The sequence below is a fragment of the Microtus oregoni genome, unplaced genomic scaffold, assembly GCF_018167655.1.
Source record: "Microtus oregoni isolate MIOR12 unplaced genomic scaffold, Mior012 000010F_ref0000083, whole genome shotgun sequence".
Classification (NCBI taxonomy): Eukaryota; Metazoa; Chordata; class Mammalia; order Rodentia; family Cricetidae; genus Microtus; species Microtus oregoni.
In genome coordinates, this window is record NW_024543069.1 from 35,025,734 (window position 1) to 35,051,668 (window position 25,935).

The window sequence follows — 25,935 nt, forward strand, 5'->3', positions numbered from 1 at the left end:
ATATGGAATCCTTGTTCTTGAGATCCACAGTCACAAAAACACAGGAGTCAAAACAATACCAAAGAACCTCCATGAAAAACTTAGTTCTGTATAGACATACAGAATGGTTCCCAGTCAAGATCAAGTCGTGGAGATCTATGAGAACCCCACAAATAAGCTGGATCAGAAGCCTTTACAGCAAGGATCTGAGAATTCTTGTTCCTAATGGGTGTTCATTCAAGTAAGTGTTAAAACTGTGGAGAGGAAACAGAGCAGGTCAGAGGCTCACAGCCTCACAGAGAGCAGAAAGGTCCCATCTATAAAGGGATGGGTTGACAGGAAGGGTCAGCCAGCAACCAGGGAGCTAGTAAATGTGAACCTTTAAGTATCACTGAGAATAAAAGCATTTATATTTAATTTATAATCACAAATAAATTAAGGAATGCAGTTTAAAATAAGCAGATATTACTATAATCTTTGAAACCAATAGTAACTGCTCTTGCACCGGATAGTGTAAGGTGAGAACAGGCCTTATCTCAGAACTGGAATCAGAACTGGACAGTGGAAAACACCAAGCTGCACTTTAAGAAGGGCTGTTTCCCTCCGAGGAGTCTAATTCATCAAGTAACCTAGGCCTTCAAGTCTCTATTAGGAAATGCACATGGCCCCAGAGGGTCTCAGAGTCACCTCAACACCGGACCTGTCAGGAAATTTGCAAAGATCTCACCATTCCCCCTGCTCTTTGCATCAAGTGTCTGACCAGTGAGAAGGCAAATACATACTTTGTCTTGGTTTTGAGTAAAATGCCAGACTTGTATTTGGGGGCTTTTACAATCCAGCAGATAACTACACTGGTTATGGGTTGTTTTTCCAAGAATTTAAGTTTAGCCTGCTGGAAGTCATGTGGTTCCAAGAACATTCTTGAGAATTTGGTTGGTGTGAGTGCCGTGCAGCTGCCAAAGGTGTGTGCGTGTCGTGGGGAGCTATGCATTAGTATGGATGAGTATATGTGCATATTTGATTGTAGACATACAATATTGGCATTTGCTGTGTATTTTATTCCTAAGAACTGTAGATCCTTAGGTAACTACATAAGATATAAGTAATGAAACACATTTTGAAACTATAAACTTAGCTGGATTATGAATGTGTGCACTCAGCCACAATCTGTAAATTTTATCTTCTATATGTGAGGGGCTAATATTTGCTTGCCTGATACTTGGCAAAGACACACAGTACGAACAGGGCTACCATGCATCTTCACTGAGCACTTTGAACAAGGTCATCAGGGAACTAGACTACACAGTTGGGACCTCGTTCAGTCATGCACCAAAGATAAGTGGGTGCAAGCATCCCGAAAAGGTGACATTTGTGTCACTCTCTGAACACCTGCTAATGACCATGATACCTCAGGTGTGTGGGTCCCCAGAAGGGTAAGACAACCGTAATTTGACATACTGTCATAATATTTTAAGCTATAACCTCTGTCCCATATAAAACTTGCCAACTATAGTCATAGACACATTGATATTAATAGAACTGTGGCTTGTGCCTTATTGAAGAGATTATGTAACTGAAAGGGTTAAAGTTTAAATGCTGACTGTGCACACAGGCGACACAAATTGCTGAAGTCCTTCTCCTAGAACAATTATTTCTGTCAAAGATGGCAGTGTTCCCGCTCGGGAACTTTCTGAGCAGGGGCCAAGTGGAACCTGCTCAATTGAGTGCCCCCTAAGAATGCTCACAGACACACAGGAAGCGCTCCCTGTGAGTGTGCTGGGTTCTTACAAACAAAGTCTCCCTTATCGCCAGCCTCTGAATCCAGAAGGAATAGGAACTCTGTCCTCTATTTTAAGTCAAGGTCCAGGAAATGACTCCGATAAAAGCATTCAGGCTGAACAATGGCTAAAAGGGGCTCTAACCAGCACAATTAAACGGGGGAAACACCCTTAAAAAAAAGAGGGGGGGAATGATTTGTGACTGCACGGGTAGGAGTCATTTTGAAACCTTTTGAAAAATTAAGTACACCAGTATCTTTTCACTGTTTTCATATTTCTTTCTATTTAATGTTTTGAGGGTAAATCAAATTTATTCCAGAGGATATATTGGGTCTCAATAGACCATAACCCACATAGGCGCCAGGCAGAAAATTGTTCAGCATGGAAAGCTGACCCCAGGATTGTGGGTATGACTCTGGCAGTAAGCTGCTTGCCTTGCAAGCCTGAAGCTCTGTGTTTGATCCACAGAACTAACATAAAAGTGGCTGTCATGGTGGCACACACTTCTATGTCCCATGCTGGGCACCCAGAGACAGATGGAATCTGGGAATCCACGGCCAGACAGACAAGTTTCAAGCCAGTGAGAGATTCTGTTTCACAAAACAAGGTGCACAGCACCTGCAGACTAACGCCAGAGGTTAAGCGCTGTCCTCCATGTTCAGAAACACCCACACAAACGCCTGCACACATGCACACATATACGCTGAACATAGCCACAAGAAAACTTCACTCAAGAATGTGTCCATGATGTAGCAAATACTCCATATTCATGTTCTTGTATGGGTAGAACAAATAAAAGTGATGTAAGCTTTGTAAGGACTGGACTCCAGATTCTAGCTCCCATCTCAGACAGCCCACAAATGCCTGCTGGATCCTGTGCCTCTGGGGACACTTGCACGCTTGTGCAACACCCACTTGTGTAACATTTGCACACTTGTGTAACACGCACACATGCAACACTTTCACATTGTGCAACGTCCACATATGCAATACTTGCATACTTGTGCAACAACACATCCACGCAAAGTAAAAGAATCTCTTTTAAAATGCTTAACTTCATGATATACTGTAAGATAAACAAGCCTTTCCAGTCAATGAAAGCACAAATCCTTGCCAAAGTATTATTAGACTTTTAATCTAATAATACATAATTTAGTTATTCACTTGAAAATATTTTTCTTTAAGACTTTTTTTTTTTTTTTGCTCTTTTTACTTTGCAATTTTACTCTTTCGAGTCCAAGCAACATATGGGCCGGCAAGATGGCTGAACAGGGTAAGCTGTGTAGCAGGAATAGTAAAAACCCAGAGACAAGATATTAGGGTTTAAACTGAAGACCAGAAAAGCAAAACAGCCAAGTCACTGGAGAAGTCTTACCTCTCCCAAGGCCGAGTGATTGCAGCCTGAGCCCTGAGCCTCTGTGTCCTTCCGTTAGTGATATTTGACAAGTTCAGAACACTGCTTCCTGGGAGGAGTGGTGACCCTCGCTAGTCCCCCACCCACAGAAGAAGAAGAGACCCAACTTCTGCAAGCTGTCTTCTAACCTCCACACACATGTACACCACGCCACATGCATCCACACATCCAGACACACACGAAACAAATCAATAACTGTAAAACTTAAATTTAAAAGTTTGAGTAATAAATTCACATGCACACATACACACAAGTCTATCTATTTATCTAACACAATCTCTGACCACTAAGTTACTGAACTGATATGCTGCTAAAACATTTAGGGCAAAAACCTAAAGATACAATTTATAATCAATCGTGTGATAGTTATGAAAAATAATATTACAAATTGCTTGATTTTTTTTTAAAATCCTCCAGCTAAAACTCAAATAGCTATCTTTAGATGTATATTTATAGATTATCATTCATGAACAAATATGAATAAATAAAACAGTTAATAAGATGATATTAGCATTGGATTCATTCAGATACACCCCGTATTTTAGTGGAATTTGTAAGGACATGACAGAAACGACATACCGTCATCTGCATCACTGACGTTAAACACAAGGACAGTGGATCCAAGAGGCAGATTTTCCATTAGGGACGTGCTGTAGGCGCTCATGCTGAAGACAGGGGGATTGTCGTTGACATCAAGAATGTTGAAGTAAGCTCTGATGGTGCTGAACTGTCCCCCACCATCCTCAGCACGGACCGTCAGGATGTAATACTGCTGTGTCTCGTAATCCAGGGCTCGGGTCAAGTTGAAGACACCAGTCACCGGGTTCAGGAAGAACACACCATCCCCGTCATCTTCGTCCACCACATACGTGATTTCCCCGTTCACACCAGAGTCGTCATCTGTTGCTAAAATTGCTGCCACCAGAGACCCTGCGGGAATGTCAAAGCATGCCTAAAGTTAGCGGAACAGGGGCATTGCATTATTTCTAAAAGTGGGGAACAAGGGGTATTGCGTTATTTCTAAAGGTTTAGACTGACCAAGAATGTGGTTTTATAGACAAGTATTTTAAATACATGGCTGCTGTAAGACAGGGAGTTTGGTATTCCGCTGACTTCTAGACTGACACGCCCATCTCCTTAAACCACAACTCAGGGACCATGGCAGACACCCCATGAAACTCAGGCTGTAGCTATAGGGTTATCAGAGAGGTAATCTTATTTCTGACATTGTTTCCACCCATTGCTACCAAGTTTTGCATGTATCCATAAGTCAATGGATAATTATTGGAGCCCATAGCTAATGTGGGGGACTGAGATTCCAAACAACATCATGATCATGTGTGTGTCCTGGAGCTGGCAGCCTATGGAGCCACTGGTCATTGCTATAATTAACACAGGAAATAAATGTGCTGATAAATTCATTAAGGACTATGCATATCATCTTAGGAAGTGAAGGGGGAACTGTCAGGGAGAGGGATTACCAGGGAGTGACTTCTATCCAATTTTCTGTGTAGCCCCAGCTGTCCTTCAGGATAGGATTCACTCATAGACCAGGTTAGCCTCACATTCAGAGGCTACCCCTGCTTTTGCCTCCCTCTGCCTATGCCTGTGTCTCTGGCTTTGTCTTTGCCCCTGCTTCTGAAGTGATGGGATTAAAGGTATGTACCACCATGCCTAGCTGAATTTTGATTTTTGAAGACAGCAGCACAATGTAGTCAAGGCTGGCTTCCCAACCTTCTCCCTGCCTCACTTCCTGAGCGCTAGGTTTGCAGGTGTGAGCCATCACACCCAGCTTCACATTTATCTTCGTAATTAGCATTTTGATGATCCTAACAATTATCGTTTCCATTTTACACAGGAAAAGGATGCCAGGAGAAATGAACTAAGTCTACTGGTCACATCGCCAGCATGGACTGGAACGACTATTGACAGCCTTTCTCACACTCTTTTTGGTTGTACCCATTTTTATAACAGAAGGAGAACGGAGCTGTGAAGGCTGATGAGCTGGGCAGAGGACATTCAGAAACAGAAATGCCTGCTGTTATTAATCACATACTTACCTTGCCTCATCTGCTCTAACTTATTAGGAATTTTCTTGGGGATTACACAAAAGATGTTAGGTAAAAGGTCACAAAATGGGATGCATATATTTTGTAACCAGAGGTAAACATGTACTAAACACTACCCACTACTTAAAGCAACCAGACGAGTTTATCCACACTGTTAAAGGTGGTTCCTGCAAAACACCTCTCAGAGCATGTCACCTACCAGGAGTTATATCTTCCAGGATGTCAAAAGAGTACACGGGCCTGGAGAACTTGGGGGTGTGGTCGTTCACGTCGCTGATGGTGATATTGATCCTCATGTCGGAGGACTGAAGGCCATCATCTGCTCGAACCAGCAATGAGTACTTGGACCTGTGCTCTCTGTCCAGCCTCTTGGTGGCTATGAGATCTCCAGACTCGGGGTCAATCCGGAAGCTGTCGTCAGCTCCACTGATGAGCGCATATGTAACCAGAGCATTTGCACCCTGAGGGAAAGGACCAGGCATGTGAACTGCTGGACTCAAGAGCATTTGTTTCTACTGTTTTCAGTGAGCATGACTTTGACAGAGAAAGGCTTTGTGTGTAACATGTGACATGGCTTTGCATGTGACAGTGTACAGTTTTAAAAGTTGGGGAAGATGAACCTAACCAAGGAGGGGAGGACTTGTGCCCTGAAAAGTCAAAATCATCAATAAAATAAAGACCAAAAACTCATTTAAGGTTGTGTATTGGAATGCCCAACATTGCTACCAGGTTCAGACAGTCCACAGCAATCTACGGTGGACACAGTCTCTTTCAAAACCCTCATGATGTTTTTCTTATAGAAACAGAAAAGAACACAGAGGACTGGAGAGAAGGCTCATCAGTTAAGAGCACTGACTCCTCTTGCAGAGCACCCAGGTTCCACTCCCAGCACCCACATGGAGGCTCACAAATGTCTGTAACTCCGGTTCCAGGGGATCTGATGCCCTCTTCTGACCTCCACACACTCCTGCGTGCATGTAGTGTGCATACACTCACACAAGCTCACACACATGCACATAAATAAGAATAACCAATAAACAGAAAAGAACACAATTTAAGCACCCACTTAGAAACCAAACACAAAGTCCCCAAATGAGACAATGAATGTTGGGGAAGAAAGCTGGAATCACTACTCCTCCTGAGGTCAAACTGTATCGAAACCAGAGCTCCAACACTGTATTTCCAGACATATCCATAACAGAGCAGAGCAGAAAACTCAGAAATAAATGCACAGGATAGTCAATTGACCCTTATACAATTGGAAAGAATAAACTATTCAGAAAGTGGTGTTGGGAAAACTGATTATCACGAGGCAAAAAAAACAAAAGAGTATGGCTGGCATCTCACTCTGTGCTCAGAAGTCAACATGCAGTAGGTGAGCCCCTCACACAAGACCTGAAACTCTAAGTCTCCTGGACCAGATGCAAAAGGCTGTCTTCCTGACAGCAGTGCCCTTGGTGACACTGAAAACACGGGTGACAAGACCACAACGAGATAAGTGAGGTGACACCAAAGCGAAGAGCTTCCACACTGTGACAGAATGGGCAGTCGGGAGAGCGAGAGATGGTGGCAAACCCTACACATGACCGCAGGTTGATTCCTGAAACAGCCACAGACTGCAAAATGTTTCTGTCTTAATAAAAGATGACTAAGGACTCAGGGAACCACCTCTCCAAAGAAGTGGGGATGTGTAAAGTGCAGATGTGTAAAACATGTGTAGTGTCACTGCCGTGGAGTGACTTAACTGCACAGATGTGCCACCTCAGACCTAATAGGGCAGATACATCAGAACACCTGAAGGGGCAACACATGTCAAGAAATTGGGGAACTAAGAACCTCACCTTGTGTCAGGGGGAATGCAATGGAATCAATATGAAGGGTATTAACACACACTCATATACACACACAAGCATGAAAAGGGATTCATCATTTCTACTCCTAGTATTTATGCAAATGAACTGATATTAGTATTTCAAGAGGAAACTGACTGCCTCAGTCAAGGTTGGGAGATGAACTACTCCGGCAGTGGATGACCAGAAAGGGGGTGTGGTCTACGTGACAGTAGTTCTGAAAAGGAAATCCTTTCCCTCATGAGAATGTAAAGATACCACTCAGGGAGGATGGAGGTCACATGACATCAGTTACATGAACCATCGGAAACAATCACACTCAAGGAACTGAAGTACAGTGTTGCTTCCAGGACTGGGAAGGTAATGAGGACTCGCTAGTTCCTCCCATGCTTAGGGAGGAAAACACTGATGGAGATCTAGCTGGCATACATCAGTTTCCGTCCCAAAGATCCACCAGCCAGACTCAGTTCATGTTCCCTCAGTGCTGTACTGCAATGGTAATTAAACATCAAGCGTAAATGGAGAGGCTTTGGATAACTGAACAGCCAGGAGAGTAGGGCTCTGGGGGTCACTCTGGGGGAAGAGACAATGGAAAGAGGACAATGGTATTGAGTATCATAGAATGAGCAAAATGTTTTGAGTGTAAACAAACATCCACAGACGGGGAGAGTGGATGAGACAATTAGAAGAGCTTCGAGAGTTTTTATTTTCAACAAATGGTCTTGAAAAAAAAAACTGTTAGGTTAGATTTTGGAAAATTTCAAATGTAGCACAGACTGGCTTGAATTCTAGTTCTGTTTCACCTAGAAACATGAGTTGATAGACAGACAAGTAGAGAGAGAGAGAGCTGGGGATGCAGATATGAGTACACTGTAGACACAGCGAGATGGCCCGCAGTGGGGAAAAGCTGAAAAGACAGTGAGGGGAATGGGAGTCAAAGAGATTGGCGCTCCTTTACCCCAAAACTGGGCAAAGTGAGTTGGTGACTAAGGACAGCTTCACAGAAATGGTTATCTGGCAATCAGAGATGGTGAATGACATCTAAGATGATCATGGTAGGAGGTAGATGTCCCGAAAAGGTGAGAATTTAAAGCAGAGTACATGAGGAAGAAGGGCAGGACCAAGACTGAGCATCTGCCGCTCAGGAGCAGAGTGTCATGAGCTATGAGGGATAGACAGTGAGGAGGGGCCTGAGGGGAAGGTTAGATGCATGGCTCCGTAAGGTCAATGCAGAGGCCCAAGTAAACTAGCAAAGTCCAAAAGTAAAGAGGTTGTGCAGAGTTGAAGGCTGTGCCATTCTGCCAGAGGAGGCACTGACTTCACAACACTATCTCATAGACACACTGCCACCCTTTGGGACCCAAGAGCTGTCAGGGTTGTAAATTCCTAGCTGTGTGCCTGTGATAGAAGGGCTAAGTGCACACTGCACAGGTTGGGGTGCCATCCTTGGGGATCCATGTCATAGGCTGATCCCTACTCTAGTGTTTTGTGTCTCATTGGGCCACACACTGAGCCTCTCTGCCTAGCCTTCCTTGTATGCATAATTGGAATCACATGACTACCTGCCAAACAAGACTGTTTCAAAGGTTAAATTGGTTAACACCCATTTTCAAAATTAGAGTGATCCTGGAGAAATAGAGGATGCGGGAAAATGCTACGCAATCATATCCTTCATTTTTTAAGGGAAGTATTTGATGTGACAATCTACAGCTAGAGAGATGGGTCCCTGTCATCTAAAAAGTGGCATCTAATGTCCTGTTATAACCAGTGACTGGGACACCAAGGTAATAAGTGTTGCTGTAGTTCTTGAATTTACAAACTTGTCTTGATTCAAACACAGTTCATGCAAGCAAATTTGCCTCTTCTCATTGTTATTCGCTAAAATATTCAAGGAACTCTCATAAGCAAAACTGGGAAGAAAACAGAGTTCTGAGTAGAGATCAAAGCCTGACTGACTGGATTACAGAACCTAAGCCCCTGGACAGTTTTTCTGTTAGAGGCTTTGATGTTTTACTGTGTGTGTTTCTGTTTTCATGCATGTAAAGAGATCATCTTCAACAGCATGAGGCAAAAGCACCCTCATTCAGAACTTACGTTCAGCGGCCCTTACGGGCTTCTTACGCTCTATTCCCAAAGCCAGTCTTAAATGTAATAAAGAGAAGGCCTCAGAATCTCCCATAACTTAATAAGTGCTGAGCTTGACACAGTCTCTTTGTGTAGTCACCTGTATCTAAGATATTCACTGGAATTTTATGGTCGAACCGAAACATCCATAAGGCGTTTTCCACTAATGTGTGATCTAAGCACATTCTGGACTGTTCCATTTCACAAGGAATTCCACCACACTGGTGGAGCCACGGCCACGGGATAACAGCTACCCTCCATCTGAACCATCCAAATGACACAGACTAGGACGCTAAGAGAACTGGAAGAAACGGGAGCATTTTGAAATTCCATATTTAGAAAACCCTGATCTATTAAACGGCTCAGGATAGTAGACACTGGTATTCCAATGGTTCCCGTCTCCCTGAGGGAAGTGAAGACCATGTCCCTAACGCCATCCTTCAAAACCAGCTGGTGCTGGTTCTCCAACAACAACTAAACTGTCTGCTGACTAAGGTGGGAGTTCTACAAAGACCGTTTGTCTAACAGCCCAGTCCTGTCAAGTGGAGATACACTGTCAAAGCACCGAGCGGCCAGAAGCAGGGCCAACAGGAGATACACTAACTAAAGAAAAGTGTATGGATTATAAGACAATAAGCTGATAGAAACTTCCAAAAACATCTACATGTTCAGTGCCTTGAAGATGCCCAATTCTTCCCAGGCAGTAACAGAGCAGCTTCCTGTGTCGCCACAGAGAGAAAGAACCACCTTGTATTTCATCACTGTGGCCACAGAGCAGATAAACAGAGCAAAAGGCAGCCAGGACTTCAGACAACAGGATGCATTCTATCTAAGGAGCTGTTTCCATTCCAACCAAGGGGTGAGGTGCTGAGAAGCAAAGCCCATAGACCAAGGGGTTATCAAAAAACATTAACCCATTACAAATCATTCCGAGGCAAATATGAATCTCTGAATCCTGTAGGGACCCTGTGTGTCCATCCTGACTCTTTGACAGAGTCAAAGCAATGCTGGCTCCCCACAGAAGTTGAAATACTCCAGTACTGTGGGAAACTCCCCTTGTTAAGAAAAGGGTATTAAAGGAAGAAAGAAGCCCAAAGGGCTTCATCTTTTAAAAACAAATATAGTCCTAATGGAGGCTTCAGATTCCTGGTGGATCTGCTGATTTAATCTCTCTGACACCAAGCTTTTCTACAAACCCCCCACACAGCCCTTAGAGTCTGTGGCGCCCCAGGCTTCTCCCCAAGGTTTTCCCTCTCCTGCCTTGACCAACCGGCAAGTGCCCCCCGCCTATATATTCCTGCTTTACCCCTTGCACCTCCATCCTGCCTGACCCTGAACAAGTTGTTTCCTTCCACATCTTTACATGTCTATGTAAAGCAAGCAGTCTCCATGATCACACCCGTGTGCTTACTTAAAGTATTAAATCTAAAACAATCTCTCGATAGACATAAAGCAAGGTGCATGAAAACAAATACAAATTTGGGTGTAAAAACCTAAAGACATAAGGAATCTCCCACTTGTCCTCAAATGTCACTGTGACTACACCTTCAAGAGGAGCTTGAAGGAGTTGAGAGTGAACCGCAGACACTCTGCAGTCTCGGGCACAGCAAGGGCACAAGAGGAGAATGTCATATGTACAGCATGGCACTCAGGTCAATAGGCTGTACTCTAGAAGGGGAAGTGTAAGTATGAGCATCTCAAAACAGCAGTTAGCAATGGTTCTCATAGTCTCAGGGGGACGGTTCTCAGGAGAGTCGGATGCTGATGAAAGAAATCAAACATCCACATGCAATTTATTCGCAATCCACTATAATTTGGGTAGAGCAATCCCACATCAATCGTAATATCCCTCAGAGTCAGCCTTCGTACCACTAAAATATTTATTAAAATTAGCATAGCTCTTGCTTAATTTTTCTGAGGTGGCAGGAGCAGAACATTTCAAACAAATGAGCCTTTATTTCTCTTCCCAATTGCAATTACAGCCAATCAGGACTGATTATCCTACATCAACTGTTTGATATTAATATTGATATTATACTCAAATTGGAGTTCATGAAATTTCATAAATGATGCAACTAAATATATTGTATCAGTGATGAGCTTTAAGAAAGGGAAAAATTTGCTAACCAATGTCAGACATTGCATAGAATCAGTAGTACAGGGGTTCAGCTGGCAGCCACCACTGACCTGGGAATCAGTATTAACCTTTCTCCATGCAGAATAAAATAGTAGAGACTAACAGAAACATCAAATGTCTTCTAGAAGAAAACTACAGCTATCTAAAATTTTGTTTTATTATCTTCCCATTTACCAAATTTTGTGAAATTAATCATGATAGGCTATTATATTTCTAAATTGACTGTTAGAACTACCTAATATGTTATTTATTTATTTGTTCATTTACCTTTTGTCTTTCTTTCTTTTTGAAACATGATCTCACTGCTTAATCCTGAATTCTCTAGGTCGACCAGGCTGACCTCCAACCCAGAAAGATTCACCTGTCTCTGCCTCCAGATTAAAGTTGTGCACCACCAAATGCAGTCTTGTTCTACTTACTGACAATGTTAAAGAAAAATCTATAAACTATGTAATCATAGTTTTTTTAAAAAAATCCTAGGGTTGAGGGAGGAAAGCCTGTTCTGGGTGGGGCTTGGCTGAGGGGTGATGGGAAGATGTGTTGGTGTTTGGGAAAACTTTTTACTCAATATTAGAGCAGTAATTAAACCTTTAGCTCAGAAGAAAGGAGAAAACAAGCAAGGAGTTTTTATGTAGTGAAATATAAATTAATTATATAACCTCCCAGGCATTTGCAGCATGACTATTGTGTGTCTACACATAAAGTATAGAGGATTAAAATCTATATTGTGTCTAATTTAATATTTGCCAGGACTGGAGAGATAGCTCAGGGGTTAAGAGCACTGACTGCTCTTTCAGAAGATGCAGGTTCAACACCTAACACCCACATGGCAGCTCACAACTGTCTATATTTCAGTTCCAGGGGATCTGGCACCCTCACACAGACATGCAGACAAAACACCAATGCACATACAACAAAAATAAAGTTTAAAAAAATTAACATTTGCCAAAAGGTATGGAATTTGTTTATTACAATAAACTGAAAAACTATTAGCTTTTCTGCATGACAGCCTTAAATAGATATTACAAATTTTTAATTTATGTAGGCATAAATAAATGCAAAATATATAAGTATTAAAAATATAAAGTTTTTAAGATCACTTTAAATATTGTTAGTTTTAAAATATTTGTTTTTTTTCAATTACAAATAAAGTAAAAATAGATCCTTGGTGCTTTGAAAGCAAATAGAAATAAAGATCCAATTTTGAACTCTTTAATTTTTTTTAAAGTGATTTGGCCAAGAAATCTAAAATGCAAAGGAAAAACAACTGATCAGAAAAGAGTGTGTGTCAGTGTATATGAAGGTCAGCAGGTCACTTTATCTGTTTCTCAGGGGGCGCCCAACTTTAAATTTTTATCTCTCTCTCTCTCTCTCTCTCTCTCTCTCTCTGTGTGTGTGTGTGTGTGTGTGTGTGTGTGTCTGTCTTTCTTTCTGTCTCTCTGTCTCTTTCTCTCACACACACTCATTCTCTCTGGTGTGTGTGTGTGTGTGTGTGTGTGTGTGTGTGTGTGTATGTGTACCTGTGTGTTGTGGACAGACATAAGTGCAGTGTCCATGCAGATCAAATGAGTATGTTAGGATCCCTCAAGTTGGGTTACAGGTAGTTGTGAGCCGCCCAAGATGAGTTCTGGGAACTGAATCCACGTCTCCTACAAGAGTAGCCAGTGCTCTTGACTGCTGAGCCATCCCTGCAATCCCACAGTCTCTCACTGAGACTGTAACCCACCAAATGGGCTAGACAGGCTGGATAGCCTGCCCCTTAGGTGCTCTTGTCTCTGCGTATCCAGTGCTGGGTTTAGAGCTAGCGCCATTGAAACAGCTCTTTTATGAGCTTGAACTCGGGGTTTGGTGTGTGTGAAACATGCAGTTTCCCGACTAAGCACATCCCATTCCTATATCATAGTTAGAACAACAGAAGCTCTCTGGGAAAGAACGCAGAACTCGTAACCCTTATCATTGCACACTAGAGCTCCCAGCATGCACTTGAGATCCCATAAGTCGCTGTAATTACAGATTCTAAAGACATGAGCTACCTCATCAGCATCCATGGCTGTCAGCTGCATAATCTTAGAGCCATCTCCGATGTTCTCCTCCACGGTGAGATCCAGAGTGTCTGTGGGAAACACTGGAGGGTTGTCATTGATATCTTGAAGCGTTATTTCTACCTACAAAGAAAAAAGAAATAAAAAAATATGCATGAGGGCTTTACCCAAAATGCAGACTAGGAGTCCACACAACTGTCCTTCCCAAAAGCAATCAAAAACGCCCAAAAAGCAAGACTCCTTGAAAGAAGGGTACAAAATATTCATAGGAACAAATAAGGACTATCAAACAGCATCTAACTTGTTGATGGTAAATGACTTTAAATGGTCCCGATGGAATTCAGACTGGAAAATGTACCCTGAGCATTGTCCCTGACACCCTCCTAAAGGTCTTCCGAAACTAGGGACCATCTGTCTTGCAACCATGATGCCAGTTGACACTGGTGAGGTGGTAAAAACAGATTTTGCCAGGAATGATTGCACAGTCACAACTAAAGTCTGCGGCAAGGAAGGATATTCGCCCATTGTTTAAAGAAACACTCAAAATTTCTCCATGTAATGTCAACCCTCTATTCTGGGGACACACAAGCTACACACTGGACCGTCTTGACTCCTATTTGCAGTGACCAACCTCCCCTTCAAAAGCCACGTTCCATAGATCACAAGAATGAACTGCCTCTTTGAAACGTCTTAGTCAGAATGAGTCTACCTGCCTAAGAGTCGTTTTCTGAAGTAAAGATCTACAAAGCCTGGACAGCAAATTCAGACCCTGCGTTCCTCAGCTGAGTTGGGGATGTGAGACTCACAGGCTCTGAGAAGGGGGCAGACAGCTGCGAGGGCAGTGAAGGCTGCCTTGGAGAAGGTCGCAAACTCTGTCAGGGAGGAAAACTCATCCAGCCAGCTGGCAAGAACGCACTTCTCAAAGTTGGATTCTGTGAGAAGCCATTGCTCATAGCTATCCTGAGAAGACCCTTATCAGACCCAGTGACTAAAATGAGGGCTGAGAAGACAGGGGTCAAGTCGACAGTATGGTTTTTCCTCAAGAAACACAAGAGATGGGAAGAGATCAAAAGGTGGCAAAATGTCACTTTCTGACCCAAAATGTTGGGGAAAATCCAGACAAATTAGACAAATGAGGGGGTGAACAATTGAGAAGGCGGAAAATATATTTAATTTAATACTTAATAATTGCTATGAGTCTCTCTCCACCTTTAGTGGAAGAGATTTGCTCACCAGGAAACAGTTCAGCCTCATGGGGCAAAGGCAAGAGAGGCCTGCATTTAGCTGCATCTGCTCTGCCAACCAGAGAGGGCTCTTTACACCCTCCCATGACAGCTGTAGAGGCAACCCGGCATCTGAAGGCTTTCAAATGCCATGGGTTTACAAACAAATGAGACTTCCCCTCACCCGACTGAACCTGTAAACTTCATTTCTCTTGGTTTTCAACCCTCATCTCAGAATCAGGTCTATGTAGGAAAGCTCTGAACACACACACACACATAGACACACACACACACACACACACACACACACACACACCACATCCATAAACATTCTCCGGTGGCTGAAATTTTCAGGTGTTGATCCTGACCATGTTTGAGACAGGGTCTCTTGTTCACCGCTGCAGACTCCAGGCTTGCTAGCTCTCCTGGGGGTCACCCTGTCTCCACTTCCGATCTAGCTGTGGGGAATCCAGGATGACAGAAGCGCTACAGTGTCCCACTTTACCTCTGGGGACTAGGACTTGTGTCCTCACACTGGCACACCAGGTCCTGTACCCACTGACATCTCCTCAGACCCCTGGAACAACTAGGGCACAATTAGCTGTCAGCGACATATGCACAGTGGCTCTCTGTTTGTCTTTGAAGGGAAAATACAGAAAGTACTGTCAACACGCACCCTCTTCTTTCCGGAATCTAATGAACTATTTTAGCACCTGATAAACCACTAATAATTATTGTTTCATCTTTATTAAAAAAAAAAGATCAGAGTCATAAAGAAAGAGGTCTTCAAAATTTTTAAATTAAAGTGGTAATTGTGCTTTCGGGTATATATGTTTGATTTCTGTCTTTTATATGATGGTTCAAAGCAAACCATTCCACATCTTCATCCAGACAGGAGATAAAAACAGGTGATGGTGACATAGGAATCAAGCCGGGGAGTCCAGCCCAGTTCCTCTGTGCTCGCCGAGAGAAATGACGGCACAATTGTGAAAAGGGAATTCAGAGAAATCCCCAGGGTTGGGAGATAAATTTCTCCGCCCCAAGATGTCAACAGTAGGTTTCCAAAGGGGGAGAAAGGATACCAAAGTCTCAATTTGCACATCCATCTGTAAGCACATTTCACCTCTTCCCTTAAAGGAATAGTGCCGTGTCCTATTTTCTCCTGCAACGTTCATGGCTGACACAGACCCAGCACTCAACAGACTCGCAGATGCTGGATGATATATGTTGGAGTGAGTGAGCATATCACAGGCAAAGCAGTCCAGATTCCAGAAGAGAATAAAATTTGTGCATGTGTGAAAATGTATTTATAGTTTGGATCCATTTTTCAAATAACAGTCATTGCATTTGTTGGATACACATAGGTTTACATAGTAACACACTGTTCTGCACAACTTGCAGCTGACAGGCGCTGTAGTTCTGGGTCGTTACTAAGCCTGGGGCCTTCACAACCTCACACCTGGCTCTTGTGAAGGCTGCGCATGCATGTGCACAAGAGTGTGTGCAAGCAGGCAGGTGCACACACGCACACACACACACACAGCCTAAAACAATGTGTGGCATATGTACTAGTTTGCTTCAACTATTAAAATGTACAAGCCCATTAGCTAATTTATGCACTTACAGCATCATGAAGCCAGTTTCAAAGTCTTTTGGAAAATTATTCTCACTGTGTGTGTGGGGGGGGGGGGATATTTTGTGCTTCTAGGATGTGTAGAACACTGAAAGCTCAGCAAGCCATTCATCTACAAAGTGTACGAATATTTAAGAAATCTGGAGGAGCATCATGCTCACTTCCTTTATTTTAAGGAGAGTGTGAGCCAAGGCATTGAAACGTCAAGTGGTTTATCTAAGGAAAACAATGAGAGGCCACAAAGCCAGGGTCCATTGAAGTTTCCTCAACCACGTGCAAAACCTGAAATGCTGAGCTGGCTCAATGATGTGCCCAAGGCCACTGGCCTCCGCCCTTGGTGTTAAGGCAGAAACCTCTCACACAAAACAAGTCCTTATTCAAAAGTAACATGAAAACTATGTTTGAGGACGTTAATGTATGAAAAGATACACGAAGAGATAATTTGTTAAGAAAGCAAAAGAGGGAGAAAGCAAAAAAAGAAGAGGGTAGAAGGGAGGGCAGCAGGAGAGAAAAAGAGAGGAGAGAAAAGGAGAGGAGGAGGAGGAGGAGGGGGAACAAGAGAGAAAAGGAGAGAAGGAGGAGGGGGAAGGGGAGAGAAAAGGAGGTCAGAGGAGAGGAGGGGAGAAGAGGAGAGGTAAGGAGAAGAGAGGATTTTATCCACAGTTTTCCCATCTTTAGGATATTTCATCTGAGACTTGTGGGAAGATATTCAGATAGACTTTCTTTGGGTTGCATCAAGTTCAATTACCCACTCAGAAGGAAGTGCAAGGTGGGTATTTTGAATGAAGTAGTCGTGTAGATACATGTATAACTGATGGGTTTTAAAAATCAGAAACGTATGTTTTCTTCCGAAATGTTGATCTCCTTTTCAACACTTCAGAAATTGCTAACAGCTAAATGGTTGGCGGGTCAGCAAGTACACAAACTATAAAATAGCAAGCCACACTCTGTCAGGGCAGACAGAGCAGTTACTGAGTGGCAAGCATAAGCTAAAGCATCCCTGCTAACTTATCTTTGTGGAACTGACAAGTTAGTTAAATCCCGTGCGTATTACTAGACACTTGGATTGTGTAAATTATGAAAAACATTGCATCAAAAATAAAAGCTAGAGTTTACATTTACTACCTCTATAGATATCGAGGGATTACATCAAGATTATATAAAAGTACAATTTTTAAGTTTTTTTAATCGTGTGTGTCTCTGTGTGTGTGTGTGTGTGTGTGCGTGTGTGCATACTCATGTGAGTGCACACATAGATAAAGTACCTGCAGAGCTAGGGATGGAGTTACAGGCGGTTGTGAGCCACCCAGCATGGGTGCTGGGAGCTGAACTCAGGCCCTTCTAAAAGAGGAGTATATGCCCTTAACCTCCGAGCTGACTCCCCAGCCCTAAAGGTACAACTTTTAATTAACAGTCTTTGCTAAAATATATGTCAATAATAGAAGGGCATATCTCTTAACTTCCTACACATACCCACATGCTCCTAAAGTTGGTAGAGACTGAACAAGGCTTATCCTAAAGGCTTGGGGTCCATGCTTTCCTGGTCGGCAGCTGCTTCTAGATTTGGGGATGTTTGTGAGGCTAAAATGACATATTTGGAGCAAGACGCTCAAGTCTACATGCCACACTCACTTCGTTTCATATGTAGCCTCTACACATATTCTTTATGACATATTTTCAGTTTGCCTGTGTCTTGACTGCTTCCCAGAGGCAAGTGAGGAATTTTCCATTTGTGGCAACATTTCCATGCTCCAAGCACTGTGTGTTTTGAAGTATTTTAGATTGTTAGAGTAGAGACACTTAGCCTGTCACTGAGACTCTCCAGTTCCCCAAACCGTTAGTAACACTCCAAATAGTGACTTCTAGATTCTGAGATTTGGAGAGGACAAATCTGTCTTGTTCATATTTACAGCCCAGTCATTCCTAACAGTACCCTTCTTTCAGAGACGCGAGTGGTTAAAGTGAACCATTTGTATATTTCTGCAACAGCGACTTCTTACTGGAGCCCAAGGGATCGAAGCTGTCTTTTCTATGGTGATGGCTAGAATAGCCCCAGTCCTGCTGCATCCCTACCTCGTCCGCATCGCTCTGGCCATCAAGTATCTTCTCAATGCCATTAAATACACTGTGACAATTTACTGACACCATGCTCATAAGAATGACTGAAACATCCACAGAGCTTGAGAAGAACATCGCGGTGACTGGTTCAGAAAGGGTCCATTTGCGAGAGCATGTGGCATCCCTGCGGCCCTGCACCGCGAACGACAGAGGCTGCCAAGCTAAGTAACACAGGACTCCCCCAGTGAGCACGGCCCACAGCAGGCCATCATGCCGTCACTCCATGACACGTCACTAAAGGGTACCTAGGTCGTAGACATGTAGACGGGGTTCGCGCTGAGGAAAAATTCTGATCTTACTCTGAAGACAGTTTCTATTTCATTGGGGTTAAGTAGATGCTGGCAATCTTCCACCCCCTCTCCATTATGGAGGCCCCACCCCCTCTTCTATATGGAGATCCCACCTACCCCCTCTTCAGTGTGGAGGGTCCACCCCCTCTTCTGTACGGAGACCCCACCTCCTCTTCTTTATGGAGGTCCCACCTACCCCCTCTTCTGTGTGGAGGACCCAACCCCTCTTCTGTGTAGAGGCCCCACCCCCTCTTCTGTGTGGAGGCCCCACCTCCTCTTCTATGTGGAGTCCCCACCCCCTCTTCTGTGTGGAGGTCCCACCCCCACTTCTGTGTGGAGGTCCCACCCCCTCTTCTGTGTGGCGGCCCCACCCCCTCTTCTGTGTGGAGGCCCCACCCCCACTTCTGTGTGGAGGTCCCACCCCCTCTTCTGTGTGGAGGCCCCACCCCCACTTCTGTGTGGAGTCCCCACCCCCTCTTCTGTGTGGAGGTCCCACCCCCTCTTCTGTGTGGAGGCCACACCCCCTCTTCTATATGGAGGTCCCACCTCCTCTTCCATATTAAGCTCCCACCCATCTTTCGTCTTCAGGTCCACTTGAAACCCACCCCAGCATCTGTCCAGTCCTCACGTCTGATGGGTCACTTCCTCTGGCCCTGCAGAGGAAAACACCGCCCTTCCTGCCTGGCCTGAGATGTCATGCGGCTTTTACATTTCCCAAAAAAATGTCTGCGCTCAGCTGTGCAGAAAGCCCAGGACTGCTGGGACAACAGAGCTGATATCTAACCATAAAGCTAGAGAGCCGGGTTTATTCTGCAGACAGCAGGGTGACTCGTTAGAATCCTTGCTCTGGGTAGATAATTGAATTTAGATTTAAATGTGTTTATATCTACTCTAACTAGAACGAGATCCTATGTAATTTATTATGTTCGAAGGGATTGACTCATTGATTATGCTCTGGGAGTCCTCTGGGAGCAAATCTTTATTTATTAAATTTATATAAAAGTCTACATTTGCTGGAAAACTCCACTCCCACCCCCACTCCCCCCCCCCCCCCAGGTGCTAATTATCAGCCAGAATTCTGGCATTCGGCTTTAGTTGTGTTTTGGTTTTTGATTGTAGATGAATTAACCAGATAGCTTCATCAGTAGAACCCATGGCTGACTCCAGTTTAAAATAGAGACTCGAATCTGGTCATGAGTGTAACAGAAGTCCACCCTGCTTACACTGCTAACATGTGGCTTTAGGCTCTGCGAACTTTCGTTTCTTAAAATGAAAAATAACGCAGCTGTACAGGCTGGTGCCAGGGTCCACCCGGCTGATTTGATTTTGTTCTTCGGTCCTCTCCCTATATGGGGTGACCACTGGGAATTCTGTTGCCGTGAGGGTGAAGCCTTCCCTGTGTTCTGAACTGTTTGCCGCGCTGCAGAGCCAACATCCATCACAGTTGGCGAGTGACTCACATTTTAGTTATGAGGAGGTCTTAACGAGGAACAGCTTACATTTAAATGCCCAAATGTCAGCCCCGTGGTGTTTGGACTGTGGAGGCACACAGGGTCATGTTCAGCCTATGAGCAATACTTTCAGGTATTTATTTATTTATTGTGTAGAACCGACCTAATTCCACAGTCTGCGGTGATAAGCGTGTGTGTCTCATTTAGAAGGCACACTGGAACCACGGCAGTGGAATTCTGACGGGAGGAATCAGATGCTGGAGGAAAGACTTCTCATCCCGCCACGCGAGAGCCTGGCAGGGGCTGTGTGTGAGCTGTGAGGAAAGCCAAGGGGACCTGAAAAGTATGTTCTGCCTTGTGAACTCCACACTCTTTGAGATCTGAAACCTGCTACAGGTCCTGAAGATGTTGAAGCCTCATTAGACACCGAAGAGTAAATCTACATTTAGGCATCTTGTTTCTTAAGACTTACTTAGTTTGCTTTTTCTTTTAAGTGTATGAGTGTACCCGTATGTATGTACGGGCATTTTGTGCATGCAAGGAGGTCAGAAGAGGGTGTTAGATCCCCTGGAACAGGAGTTCAAACCAGTTTAAAGCTGCCCTGCGGTTGCTGAGAACTGAATCCAGGTCCTCTGTAAGAACAGCCTAACTGCTCCTTCCAGCCCCGAGATATCTTTCCCCGATTTAGAAATAAAAAAGCCAGGTGTGGCTGTTCAGAACCACGATTCCCACATTCCGTTGCTCAGAAAGTGGATCAAGTCAGGCTAGAGAGCCAGACCCACCTTAAACCACACCGCTGGAGGGAACTCCTGCGAGGCTGGGGGAAAAGGCTCGGTTGCTGACGTTTTCATAAATAGAAAGACCTGACATCACGTGGACATGGTGGTGGGCAATTGTAACTTTGGGTGTGGGGAGATGGAGACAGCCGGCTCCCTGTGACTATCTGGGTAGCCAACCTTGACTTTGCACAAAGTCCCAGCAAGAGTGACTCACTTCAGAGGTACAACACCCAAATGCACACGCATGGGCAGGCACACACCTACACACACACACGTACACACACACACCTGTTCACACACAAACATACCCCCCATACACACACACGTTCTCACACCCACACTTTCACACAATACACATGGGCATATACAAAATGAAAATGGCATTAGGCTTTTCCTAGAAGATGGATAGTTAGTTCTGCATCTATACACTGTTTTACAGGAAGCGCTGTAGTGAGAAGAAATATAATTTAGAAGGTATAATACTTGCTAAAAATTAATTTAGTCGTTAGTTACTGTGGGGATGCTGGGCTGCAAAGCATTGCCGCATTTGACCCTTGGTCCAGCTTCAGTGAAATTACAGTGGATGCCGGCACTTGCCCGTGATTCACACAAAGATGCATTGCTCCAGTCCAGTTGTTCCTGAGTATTAGGAAACGAGGAAGCATGTGCATTTTCGATTCTTTAGTTTCACTTTTAAAAGCAAATTGGGAATCGCATAAAGAGCTTCAAGACACAGCTTGTTACTCATATACCCAACACGGATGTGACCATGCCCAATTAAATTTCTCAAACCAAAGCCATTATGCTAATTGTGCGCCACTAAAGCTCTCCCAGCAGTCAGGAGCATATGTTAGTGGAATTTTGATGCCTTTCTCATAGGAAAGAAATACTTGTGAGTAACAGGCAGACTTGGAGAGTTGCCAGTGGTGAGGAGGGTGGCCAGGAGTGCAGGCACAAAGCAATTAAGGCCATTCTGCAGGCAGCATGCTTCCCATAGCTCACTAAGTGTGTGGTGACATAAGGAGAAGCTGGAGCTGCGGTGCTCTCGATACCGTTCAAGGCAGAACCATATAAGGAGTTCTAAGGCCACCATACGTAACCACGTCAGAGTCTCCTGAAATCAAAACTGCATAATTTCTACATTTTCCCGGATTCTTACACATGCCATAAAATGCATACAGAGTAAACGAAGGAATTAAAAGATGTGTGGTTTTCATGGGGATCTTAAGTAAAGTTTGTGTTTCTTCAAAACCAGCACCCTACAAAGGCATTCCAGAATGTTCTCAGTAGACGTTGACCTGAGTGAAGGAGACACATATCAGAGGAAAATTTTAATAAAAAGTGAGCAAATGACAAAGTTCTGTCAAGATTCATGAACCGCTTTTGCCTTGCTTAGTGGGCTCTAGACATTATAAAGCAGAGATGGCGTCTACTCAGACTACTGAAGGGGCTGGGAGACAGCTCAGCCTATGAAGGGCTTGCTTCACAAGCAAGACCCTGGATTCTGGCTCTAGAAACCTTGCAAAAGGAAAGCCAGGCGTCCTGGAGCTTGCTTGTTATGCTAGAGCTTGGGAAGTAGAAACAGAGCCCCTGGAACTTGCTGGCCAGCTAGGCTAGCCTGTGTGGTGCGCTCCAGCCAGAGAGAGCAAACCAAAGGCAAAAAGTGGATGATACTCAAGGAAGGACAGGCAATGTTGATCTCTAGCCTTATACACACACACACACACACACACACACACACATTGCACACAGCTACACACTACTGAAATCTGGAAATGTCATGCTTGTATTCAAGGCAGAAGTAGTGGTGATTGATTGATTGATTGATTGATCATTGGTTGACTGGCCCAAGGTCTTCATCATTCCCATAAATAACTGTGTCCCTCACCACCACCACTAACGTTGTTTCTCCCAATGCCTGCTGACTAGGAGTTCACTTATGACACTCAGTTTGAATGGCAGGGTAGTCACAAATGGAGAAGCCACAGTTGCTCATGCTTACTCTTCACTCCGGGGCACACTTTCTCACACAGCCCTAGGCTAGAAGACAGGACCAGGCTGATGGATCGTTCTTGGACTCTAGCCCCTGCCAGCACTAAGTGGTGAGTGAGAGTAAACCCACCTGTTGTTCAGGGATGGACAGCTTCTTATTCTATTTTGACCACTTTGTTGCAATAACCTCCCAAACAAAAACACCACACAATAGATTAAGGCAGCCACTCACTCATGCGCATCCCGGTGAGCTCTGTGCAGTTAGAACAGAAACTCCCATTCCGTAAATCTTCAATTAGGGTTTTACACTTTCATTGCCAGTTACACGTCTATGTATTTCCTCTCAAATCAGGAACCTGACAAGGATGCCCACTCCCCCTGCGCTTACCCAGTGTAGGGTTCAAAATTTCAGGTTATATCTGTTAGACTGGAGAAAGATATAAAAAGAATAGGAAAGTGGGACTCAAACCCTCTCTACACGTGCCCTGGTTCTACACATCAAAGCCCTATGAGTCTACTATAATAAACACTAAGTCTCGTTGCAGACTGCAAATCATTATAAATAAAACAGCCTTCATTTGCACCAACCATGTTTCCTTGAAGCAAGAAATTAAGAAAATAACCCATTAGTAAAAACTCCAAAAAAATTTCAAATACACTTGACCAAAAAAAAAAAAAAAAAGAAAAAGACAGAACAGTGAGGATTTCAGCACACTGGAAAGGGAGCCAGAGAAGGAGCTGGATGGTAGGAAGGCCTTCCATGCTTCTGAATGGCAGAATCAGTAATGTGAAGATGGCCTTACTACCAGGACAAACGTTAAGATTTAATTGGTAGTTCATTTATGTGACCTTTTTGCTTTGCGATCCCATAGTCTTCTCATATGAATGCAGCAGGAAAAGACATGGAAGCATCTAGAATGCGGTGAGATACGGAAGTGTTCAACAGCGAGGAAAGACAAGCCATATCGCAAAGAACCAACATCACTGTCATGCTTGTCAATCTAGTATGGACCTAACACCTCAGCCTTGCGTTGTTTTAGGGTCATGGGTCTCAAATCTCAAGGACCACAACAACAAAAGAAGACAAGCCCCTGAGTGTCCATTCTGGTTAAACAACAGGTGTTGTGCATATTATATTAATATAGTACATATCAGTCAGCTTTAAAGAGAAGTCAAACTGATACTTGCTGTGATATGCACCAAACAGAAATTATCCGAGTGACATGATTCAGAGACTAACCTAGTACAACACGACCCTCCGGGGCGGTCACCAGATCAGTCGACTCCTAAAATGCCACTCATCAGTGGAGGTTGCTGCCCAGTGGGTGTGGCTTCATGCCAGAAGCCAAAATCACACGGGCGGGCGGCACAGAGCAATGACTGCTACAGAGCCCTGGGAAACCCTGAATGCCACTAATAATATATTTAAAATTGGTTAGGCTATGTGTATATTATCAGAATTTTTAAAAAGTGCCGCGGTACATTTCCATCATTTATGTTGAAGAATGAGAGAACAAAAGAATGAAGTGGACATGGAGATCATGGCAGGAAAGTTGAGAACCTTTGTTACCCCGTGAGCCACTGCTGACTGATGTTGCTCTTTCATCCTTAGACAGCTGTGTTCACACAACTTCGAACAGCAGCCATTATAGTGGTGTTGTCCACCAATGTTGTCCCAGCCCTTGGAAAAGGGAGGCAGGAAGGTTCAAGGCTATCCTGATCTACATAGCAAGTTCGAGGCCAGCCTAGGTTACATGAGACACGGATTCACCCAAAAGAAAATATTTTATAGTTAAATTGGGATTCGGCCACTGCCAGTTTACCTGAAATCTCATCTCACTTGGGCTTTCCAACCATAACACACCTGTATCAAGTGCCTGACATGTGTTCAAGTTTAGTGGGCAAGCAAAAGTATGGTCTGAGTTTGTCTAATACAAAGAGATGTACTCATCAAACATAAAGAAATCTAGCCAAAGCTGCACAAAATACCTCTTTCTTAGAGCGCTCATTTGGAAAGAAACTGGAGGCTGTACAGGGCCAAGCACAACATTTTCCTTCTGTCACCTTGCCAAAGGGAAATCTGACCACTGAAGTCTGAAGGATGAACAAGACACAAATAAACGGGGCTCTCACCTACTCCAGTAATACTTGGGGCCACAAAAGCATGGAGAATATGATTTCCTTAAAAACCAAAGCTTCCAGAAATTCTCCTAAGAATTCCTCAGCAGGCATTGGGCTATGACCCAACTCTTCCTTTAAAAAGAAGAAAAGGTTTTGGATATCTTCCTATCTTGACTTTCTGGAGAGATGCGAGGTCCTGCCAAAAGTCAAGAGGGTGTGTGATGTATTTGTGATCAAGCTTTAAACACGCTTAATTTGCACTCGGTTTTGAGTTTCAAAATCAAGAAAGTCTCAAATTCACCTTCAGTGGAAAGAGTTAATTTTCATTCAGTGCTCTGTGTGTGTGTGTGTGTGTGTGTGTGTGTGTGTGTGTGTACTCTAGGGAAATATCACAGACTCCCTGGCTTCCCTCCAAAGACTCCACCGAGTCCGTCTCGTTGGCTCTGTTCCAATTCTGCTCTAAAATATCTTTCCAGTACGCATTTCTTTTGTCTTTTCCATATTTTAACAGCATAGATGGTTTACTAGCAATGTTGTGGGGCCTGCCTCTTAACCACTGACATTAAAAACCAAGATAAATAATTGCAAAATGGAACTGGTGTGAATGGCCTTTAGCATCACATCCTTGGGCCCCCAAAACTTGCACAGTTCCCTCGACACATACACTGAGAACTCTATTAGACTAATCCTACCTCCCAGACCTACAACACCCCATCCCACCCTCCTAACCCCCGCAGGACAAGTTCTTCTACGAGATTAAGGCCACCTCAGAATTCTTCAATTCTTTGCCAAAGTGTCTACCTATAAATGCTTAGCGCTTCACCCTGCCTCCAGAAAGCTAATAAACTGAATGACCACCTAGTAAAGTCCTATGAAACAGTATCAAACAGAGCACAAGCCCGGCAGGGCTACATCATTCCACACCATCGGGTAAG

At 43.9% G+C, this 25,935-nt stretch overlaps 1 protein-coding gene across 2 annotated transcripts in view; it reads right to left on the reverse strand.

Annotated features, from left to right (window-relative positions):
* Fat4 (FAT atypical cadherin 4) overlaps window positions 1-25,935 on the reverse strand; it is a 130,069-nt gene that overhangs the window by 62,329 nt on the left and 41,805 nt on the right. For both annotated transcript variants that reach the window (XM_041659198.1, XM_041659197.1), the window contains exons 2-4: window positions 13,385-13,516; window positions 5,440-5,701; window positions 3,751-4,101 (exon numbers count right to left, since the gene is read on the reverse strand). In XM_041659198.1, coding sequence (XP_041515132.1) covers window positions 3,751-4,101; window positions 5,440-5,701; window positions 13,385-13,516 — 745 coding nt within the window. The remainder of the gene's footprint in view (window positions 1-3,750; window positions 4,102-5,439; window positions 5,702-13,384; window positions 13,517-25,935) is intronic.